The 9,266-nt window shown below is 49.5% G+C and overlaps 2 protein-coding genes across 2 annotated transcripts; both read left to right on the forward strand.

Moving 5' to 3' along the window:
- The first annotated feature begins 64 nt into the window (after window positions 1–64).
- On the forward strand, window positions 65–2,011 carry TREMEDRAFT_44308 (uncharacterized protein). Its single transcript, XM_007004941.1, has 5 exons — window positions 65–311; window positions 434–555; window positions 744–1,023; window positions 1,165–1,221; window positions 1,267–2,011. Exons 1-5 carry the CDS (start codon window positions 173–175, stop codon window positions 1,908–1,910), a joined length of 1,242 nt encoding a protein of 413 aa, XP_007005003.1. The 5' UTR covers window positions 65–172; the 3' UTR covers window positions 1,911–2,011.
- A 554-nt stretch (window positions 2,012–2,565) lies between these two features.
- On the forward strand, window positions 2,566–8,894 carry TREMEDRAFT_62819 (uncharacterized protein; the record flags this gene model as incomplete). The annotated part of the gene is made up of 12 exons (XM_007005051.1): window positions 2,566–2,680; window positions 2,728–2,808; window positions 3,066–3,134; window positions 3,179–3,630; window positions 3,674–3,826; window positions 3,869–4,015; window positions 4,063–4,427; window positions 4,471–4,691; window positions 4,744–6,402; window positions 6,461–8,400; window positions 8,455–8,556; window positions 8,598–8,894. 12 exons carry the CDS (start codon window positions 2,566–2,568, stop codon window positions 8,892–8,894), a joined length of 5,601 nt encoding a protein of 1,866 aa, XP_007005113.1.
- Between the last annotated feature and the right edge of the window lie 372 nt (window positions 8,895–9,266).

The following is a 9,266-nucleotide window of genomic DNA, read 5'->3' on the forward strand; positions in this document are numbered from 1 at the left end:
CCGGCAAAGGTCCGAGCGCGCTCGCGTCTGCTATTTCCGTCTGGGCATAGCATTTGCTTTCTTTCTTTCTTCCCATCACCTCCCTTGTTTTTCCTCTGTCAATCCTTTATACACTTCCTATACACATCTGCTATTCCTAGTCACATTTTCACGCTCTTTCTACCGAATAATCATGCTCAACCTAGTAGCTTTCTCTCTTCTCTCACTGGTCGCCAAAGCGGCACCTTGTGTCTTGTTCGATACCTCCAAAAACCTTTATGTGTTTGGTGGGAGTCAGGATGTGAACCTGGGGACCAGTTCTTCCTTTGGCTGTGAGTAGCGGGTGACTCAGCCCTTCATTTGTCATTCAAAAAGAGTAGGATTATCGACTCTTCATAGTCGTGTCGGTGATCAGAATCTGGCAAGCAAAGTAGATGAGTGAGCTGACCAACAGCACCAAGCCCCAAAACACTCAGCTCGACGGGTAGACCATCTTGGACGGGGAACACGACTCAATGTTTTATCAATCAATACAACAACATCATGTATGTTCTCGGGGCTGATGCGGACATATCTGTGAGTTTCTGGACTTTTTACCAGTACTCCGTCCAAGATCCTTTCCGCCATGATCTCTTTCAACTGCCATCTCCGATGATCCTTTTCGACAAGCCGCAGGCTCACATTCTGTGCGCAAGATACAGGGTTCATTGGTACCTTGAGCAACCAGACAGAAAGTCTCCCGTGGTAGACTAGACTAACCGCAGACCGTATATGTATACAACTTCGCAACAGACGTTTGGTCCACCCAGACCACCTCGAGCCCTCCTCCCAATCTGGGATCCAGATCGGCTAGTACGCTCGACCATGATACCTTGGTGATCTTCACTTTACCGACCGGGGGTAGTCAGAGTCTATACTCTCTCGATCTTAGTTCTGTCACTACTGCCGCCTCGGGCAGCCCGTTGGCTTGGGAGGCTGTCGAGGCACCTAGTTTTTCTACGGACGGATATACGCCCACTATATCTGAAGCCAGTAACCATATTTGTGAGTCAAGACGGCTTACAAACTTCTCCTATCCCTCTCAATCCCTTGCCAATGACTCGAAAATATTTCGGAGATCTGTGCTAGATGTCGGAGTTGAAGGGGCATTTCACTCTAGATATTGAACGACAGGCTGATCAACAGTGTTTTTCGGTGCACCTGGCACCACGGCCGGCTCCGCTGATTTATTTGTCATACACTGTGAGCATCTCAATCAACATGGTGGAAGCTGTCACTGACCTTCAGACTCCTATTTCCAGCCCAGCGCCCAGGCATTTGCCGGATCCAACGGGGCCTCCTCGTTCCCAGACACCTCCGGTCAAGCCTTCAACATTCCTAATGGCGATAACGCTCAAGACCAAGTCGTGTTCGTCCCCGATGATTTCTCATCTACATATGTCGTGACCCATTGGACCAACCCTGGGGACTTTTCCTCCACCTCCGGAGTCCCCTTCGCGACCTCTCTCATCAACTCCACTCAAACCCTTCCCGCTCCTACTTCTCAAGACAAATCGGCCGCGTATGCCTCGGACGGCAGTGCCTTGGTGCAGATCGATTCCAACGGAGACATTTACTACATGACGGGAGCTATCAACTCGGATTACACCGTAGCATCCTCTGCCACATGGACTAAAATGAGTTATTCTCAATCTGGAGTTTCTGGATCTTCTTCGAATTCCACCTCCACTGCGTCTTCCTCTGCCAGTGCATCGGGTAGCGGGGGTGCGTCTGCCTCTGCCAGCAAAACTTCGAGCGTCAGCGGGAGCCGCACAAGCTCGAGTGCATCGTCCACTGCCAGCTCGACCTCCGGGGGTGCCAGCAGAGTGGGAGCGGTAGATGTAGCTTTGGTGCTCGTCGGCCTGGGTGCGTTCGGAGCGGCATTGTTGTGAAGAAAAACGAAACAATGGACGATGTTGAAAGTGTATATCTGAATCCACACGAGGGTGTTCTCCCTCAAATCATTAGTTGCTATGTATGCTTGACATGCTTGCGTTCATTACTTTTCGGACTGCCCAATTGTTCTCTCTTTCCTGCTATTGCTCTTCCTCGCGCCATTTCAAAGTGCCACACTGTCAAATCGTTTACTAAAAGCGGAAATCTCCGAGTCGGCTGGCGTTGCGTCATCGCGCGTAGGGATAATCCCGACGGAACTCGAATTAATCCCGACGAAATTTTGCCACTTTCTCCCAAAATACGTCACTCAACCCGAGGATCCCTCCACTACTGACCCAAATACCTACGGAATGTCCCCAAATCCCCCCTGTATTGAATATGCATCCTACCGTGGCTTCTTGCATATCTATGGGTTGCCACACGTATTCTGAAGCCATTCATGCAGGCAGAACCTCCGAATTCGGAGTCCTTGGTTCTCTACAGCCATTTGGAGTTCAAATTCGGAAACGCCCCCGAAAGGATGTGTCCTTCAACCCTAGGCACTGTTTGGCGGTGATTGGGCAATCATTTTTCTCCTCTTCTTATTTCAATCATCTTCTTTCCATTGATTTAAACATAATAGTAACTTACTGAATTAAGCTCACAAGCTTTATGTCTCAGAATAATCAAGCTGATCAACTCATTCTCAACGCTTTAAAGAGAAAGTCGCCTTTTCGTGGTCGACCTCCGAAAGTGTATGCTCCTAGTGCACAATCACCATCAACATGTCAGTGTCTCCTCTGAAGATTATCTCACCCCTTACTAACTATGTAGCCGGTCCTTCTCACCCTATTGAGCCTTCTTCTATCAACAGGACAGCTTCGGAGATCCAGTCAGTTTCGGTTTCGGTGCCCTGTGAGACATTCTCTTTTCCTCTTGGTTCATTGAAGCTTATGCTCAGTGAACAAACCGCCGCCCTTTCCTGAACCACCCCAGCTGAGCTCAAGAGGGGCTTCTTCTCCATCTCCTTGTCATAAAGTAGCTCAGCCCGATCTCCTTCCAACCCCCTCTGCCTCCCTGCCTGCTTCCGAAACGCGACTGGAATCGCATTTGGATTCGGTGGCCTGTGAGGCAGTTTCTTTTCCTCTGGGTTCATTGAAGCTTATGCTCAGTAAATCATTCACAGCAGTTTCCCAAATCGTCTCCTGGTCACAAGATACCCCTGTCCACGGCTGATTCCAGTGAGTACTTTTGGATCCCCTTTATGTATCAACTGACAGGAGAGTTGCATCAGGAGATACTCCTGCATCGTCCAACGGTATTGGTATTGTGACACCAGATTCGGTACCCTGGACAGAGCTGGTCATGGCCTCCCCCTCCGCTTCATTGTCTTCGGCCGTGCAAGCTTCAGCACCCAACTTATCCGCTGCCGTTCCGAAATGGTCTCCCTCTCAACCTCCGAATCCCATTTCGGTAGAAGATGAGATCATCACTGCTAGGCAAGAGGCGGCCGGGCGCTTCCGAATTGTCAATATCTCTTCCGAATCATACTCCGTACCACGTCCTGAGGCTCCACTCTTGGCACTCAAAGCTCCTCGCACCGACGCTAGTCTTGGGGTCAACATACGTGCTTTGGAAACCTTCTGTCGTTTACCGAATCCTGACCTGGTGGATGATGATCGCTATGAACAATTCGAGGTGGCTTTTCATCATATCCCGAAAGCGTTTGACTCTTTGGTCAGTGTTCTGTTTTGGAGAGTTACAACCGTTGATATATCAGCGTCAGGACTACCTCATTGAGACCCAGCATATATCCAAATGTGTTCAAGTGGAATGGTTGGATCCCCCTGGTTTATTACCCGCCGACATCAGGGGAAGACATGGCCTCTTCTTTGTCTCCGACAGTGCTGTCGCCGCATACCCGAATCGGACAGTGTTTCGGTCGATCTTCCGATGCAGTGGCAACTGTACCCAGATCCAGCCAACTTTGAACAGTGTCCACCACCATGTTGAGCCGAAAGCAAAGGATGAAACACAAACAACAGCCGAAGCTCACCCTCCAACTGCTGCCAGTGCACGATATTCCTCAAGAGCACGTTTAAAGTGTGATCTTTTTCTTGAGGTGGGTCATATAAGGATGATTCATCTTCACTAAGCTGATTTTCTTAGATACGAATGACCCCCAGCAATATCCGAAAAGGGGTCTGTTGTCTGATCCGCCCGAAAGCTGCATATCACGGTCAACCGAACCCGTTGACATTACTTCGGATTTCGCCACATCTCCGAAACCTACTCCATGATGCTGCAACTCTGGTGGGAACGACTGAGTCACGTCTTCGGCTTCGGTGGTACAATTCCTTCTGCAAGATTCACCCCTATGTCCTATGGGTCAAGGCAAATTATCCCGAGCGTCTTCCTACCACCACTGACTTCCAAACTGCCATCCGAACGGCTCTGCGGCAGGAAAGGCTGGATCGGCTACCACTGGCGGCGATAAGTATCTTACATGAGGCCAATCCAAGCTCTTTCCTGCAGTATGTAGCCAGCGTTTCCTTGTCCTCATGAGCTGACTGTCAGTTGTGAATATCCTGAAGGCCTGGCACTCGGTGGCACTCAGCCATTCCCAGCGGACTCTTCGTTCATTGCAATCATCAGTCCGAAACATGCATTGCAATCAGCAATTCGGCATGCCACAGATCGGGGCCTCTTTCTTGATTCGTCTTGGAGAAATAAGAATGCAATACGCTGTCCCGTCACCTTGCTAGCCACAGTAAATGAATATGGTCATATGGTCCCTGGTGAGTCCTGTGGTTTGAAGGGTTTCGGGTTTCGGAGCTGACAATGCTCCAGTAGCTGTCATGGTCTCGAATCACGCCAACACCGATTCCTATACCGAATTCTTGAGCGTTATCCGAAAGGCTATCAAGAAAGAAGCGAAAGCATTACTCAAGGGCAAATCATCAGTGGTCTCCGAATATGAGAATGAAGAGCAAATCCTCATCAACGCCGAATACATTCACGAGGAGGATTTCCTTCCACTACATTTCATGATTGATTGTGATGACGCCGAACGAAAGGCCATTGAGGAGGTCTTCCCGGGAACTCCAATTCGGTTATGCCAATTCCATTTCATGCACGCCGCCCGATCTCGAGCACTTCGGCTATTTGGGAGTGATCTGGTGGGTACCGAAAAGGCCTTTGCCTTCCTTGTGGCACTTCGGAGGTGCCAACGATGTTCCGAAGAGGAGTCTTGGTCAGAAGCTTTTGCTCGACTAGAAGCCGATGTTGCGGCAATCAGCAATAACGATCCCGAAATTTGGGACAAAATCAGAACCTGGCTCCTGTCTGAATGGTTCAGCGACAGATGGAGGGGATACCTTGTCGACTATGGTCTGCCACCTCATCACACCCGAGATGGTACTCTCTCAACAAACAACTTTGTCGAAGCGGCATTTCGGACCTTTGACAGAGTATTCCTTGAATCTCGAGCCAACAAACGTATAGACAAACTCCTCACAATCATCATCGACGTTTACTTTCCCATGTATCTCCATTCACCACCAACATCTGCCCGCTGTGACCCCACAGTTCTGTCACACATACTTCAAGGACTGGAGCTTTGGGAGCAAGGGGCGGTTAGGGAATGTTTCGGAGACGAGATGCCTATGTCATTGAGAGGTCAACTAGATCATACATATTGTGTGACATCCTCCGAATCGAGCAAAACAACACCGGACTTACATTACTGTGGGATCAAAGACAAAACTCGTGAACGATGCTCCTGCAGATACTTTACCAAAACAGGCAAAAGGTGCTCGGGTCTCTGGGCATTGTACTGCTTTCACACTTGTGGCTCCTCCGAAACGTATTCTAATGGTGTCACGGCAAACGAACTGCGACTGCAGACTCGAGCTATACAACTACAAAGACGGTTGGGAGAGATATCTTATCCATTGGATCAAGAAGACCTTGTTGCCTATTGGGGACATGACCCTTCGGAGCCTGTGTGGCATGATTGGTCCTCCGAGCAGCCTCCGAAACAGGGCAAGCTCATCAGCATTGATAGTGCCAACCTTGATTTTGTCGAGCCCGATTCGCCCATTACCCGCCGAAACCGATTCCTCAACCATGCTGACGACCATCCCTCAACCACTGCCACGTTACCGGTTTCAAGACCAGAGGCTGATAAGGGTGGCCGTCCAGCAGCTCACCGCCCTCTGCATCCTTATCGCCAAAAGACAGCCCCCACAAAAGCTGGCATTCCTCGGGACGCACTACCACCACGAGATCGACCTGTTGGAGCAAAGAATTATCTTCAATCCTGTTTTGCTCTGTCGTTGTTCCATATTGTCTTCCGAATTCCAGCCTTCGTGTCCGCATTCAACGAAGCTAATGACGGTCTCAGGCCTCACGCACCTTCTTTGATTGTCTTACTAGGTGACTTTCTTAAAGCCATTTCGGTAACTAGACGGCTGGTGGATCTGAAGGACATTGTACCGATCCTCCGAAGTGAGTTCCCTTCCTCCATCATTGCTGCCAATCAGCATGTTCATTTGCTGATATGCAGGTGAGAACTTGATAGATGAAGAATCTCAGCATGATCCGTGTGAACTGTTTCTCAGAATGACAAGCAAATTCAATCAGATCATTGAACAGAACCCGATTCGGAACACATTCCAATTCGGAGTAACCTGGGAATATGTCTTTCAGCCCTGTTCCCACGCAGTCCCTGTCAGGCAAGAGACATCCTCACTGGAGAAGCAAATGACCGTTCTCCAAATCTATCCACATGGCTCATCACTTAACCTCATCCAGCTCATCAACCTTTCATTGTGGCGTTCATGCAGTCCCCAACATTGCTTTTCGGTACCATGTAATGGACGAATGGCCGTCACTCGAGCACGAGCCAAGATGTCCTTGGAATCCAACAACCTGCCCCGCATGTTACTCCTCAACATTGTCTGGGATCTCCGAAACCCCTCTGCACACCAAGTGATCCACCCTTTTGACATTCCCGAAACTATCAACCCAGCGCAGGTTTCGGCCGTACCTCCTCCTATACTCCCCAGCAATCTTCCAATGTACAGATTGAAGGGAATGCTCTGCCGAAAGGGGGACACCGTGCAGGTGACCAGTGGACACTATGTGGCTTTGATAAAGCATGATGATGTGCTGTGGGAGATTGACGACGAAAAAACCTCTCGTATGTTTCTGAACCGGGACGCTTTCGGTGGTACACGATTCCCGGTCTTGCTGTTCTATACACTGGAAGATGAAGTCAAGCCATCAGCAAGTCAACCCATTGCCAAAAAGAGACGACTGAATAAGCCAAGTGGGAAAGCAATGTCAAAATCGGCTTCGAATCCTGAAATACCAAAAGCTGAAGGCCCAACACTGGAAGCACCAAACCCCCAACCTCCCGTTTCGGACGCCATACCAGCTAATTCTTCAAATTCGGAGCTGCCAACTTCGGCCCCGCCAACGCTTGAACCTCCGAATTCGGGAGATCCGAAAGTTCCTCCTCCAAACCCAACGGAACAAGAACCTGCCCCAGTTGATGTCCAGTCCACAAGCTTGGCGCCCACCAGTACCCCTACAGACCCCACCGCTTCTCAGCCCAATGTTCTTCCCACAGTTTCTCAGGGTACCATCCCTCCGAAGCCTACACATATTTCTCCACCTGGTGATGAACCTCCCGAAAGCGGGCCTTCCTCGAGCAACATGCTGTGCCAAACCAACACACCCCAGGGTGAATCGGCTCCCCCCGATCAAGCTATCAGTCTCAATCCCACTGTAGCTTCTCAAGACATTACAGCAGAACCAGATTCCCCATCATCATCCATGGACATTGATCCTCCAAGTGTCGTTCCCACTGTTGAACGCTCTCCCTCACCCGAGGTTCCGCAGTACTGTCAACTAGAAAAGGCTCAGTCAGTCATTGCCGAAAGACTAGCACAAGTTCAGTGGCGTTCGGGGGAATCCTTTCAACCTCTCATCTCCGTCAGCACATTTCAAGATGTTGATAGCCTTTCGGACGATCTCCTTGAGGACCTGTGCGACCAGATGGAAGCTATGTTTCATGACATGGCCGAAGATGAGCATAAGGGCTTGAAGCTACAGGGTGTAGACTCCACATTCGGGTCAAAAACGTTGCGTAAGTTCTACGGAAGGAATGAGTGGTACACCAATTTCGGAATCGATGATATCTTGCTTTCGGTGTCAGCTTTCATCCGAAATTGTGTGAATCTGGGGATTGGAATGTCTGACCCCATACCAAACTCGTTTGTTTACCGAACCCTAGCTGCTGGTGACAACTGGAACCCATACATACCTGGAGGTACGCCATGGCCTTCTCTGGGCAAGGACGGGCAATGGAGGAAAGAGAACACAGTTGGGGTTCTGATGTCGAGCTCCCATTTTGAGACACTGGTAATCTTTGGGCCACAGAAGCTGGTGTTGATGTATGATGGGGCAGGGGGGACTTATGATTCGGGAGAACAGAAGAAGGTAAGTTGGTCATTCAAAATTACTTCAATGAGGTGCAGCTTCACTGATCAATAGCAATGGTCACGCCTGCTAGAACGCCGTTTGTCCTGGGAAGTCAGAAAAGGCATAGCAACAGAGGCTGAAGCTATGGGTTGGTTGATTGCTCCAAATTCTCAGGTGAGTACAGTACTACTCCCAAGCTCAATAATGACGTTCAGGCTACCAGGGATAACCTGCACTGGGTTACACAAGTGGACTCACACAGCTGTGGTCCTCTAGCATGTGCCGCTGCATGTCTTCTTCTCCAGGGAATCAGACCGACTGCTTCTGTGCTTGGGGTGAAATCATCAACTCTGGCTAGAGGTGAGAGTAGAAAACTACGAACAAGTGTGCTTCAACTGGTGCTTGCAATGGCTGCACGGGATCCAGCAAATGAGTCTATATTCAGTCCGAAAGTGAAAAAATTGATGGACAAGTCTGTACCTTCCATGACTTACTACATAGATCGCCTGTAGAGAGGTATCACAGCTGGTTGTGCATGAATATAATGACTAATATACCTCTGGATGTAAAAATACACTTGGTTTGATGCAGATTGGGGCTTGATTATCTTTCCCAAGTGAGTCCGAAGGCACTCCCGAAACACCGAAAACCCCTCCGAAAGCACATCTGACCATCTCATGTATTCCAATATTGTACTGCTTAGGGTCACTAGTCATTGTGTCTACCCAGTGCTTATTTGGATAGTCATAAGCTCTCTTGCAGTGATATATGCAGCCATGAATGTCCCCAAATTGGTCAAGCCTGCCTCAAGTCGCCCCGAATTTGGCGACCATTAATCGCAGCACAAGGCTCTCCAGCTCAGCTACACACGACCCAATAAACAC

This window comes from Tremella mesenterica, assembly GCF_000271645.1.
Source record: "Tremella mesenterica DSM 1558 unplaced genomic scaffold TREMEscaffold_6, whole genome shotgun sequence".
Classification (NCBI taxonomy): Eukaryota; Fungi; Basidiomycota; class Tremellomycetes; order Tremellales; family Tremellaceae; genus Tremella; species Tremella mesenterica.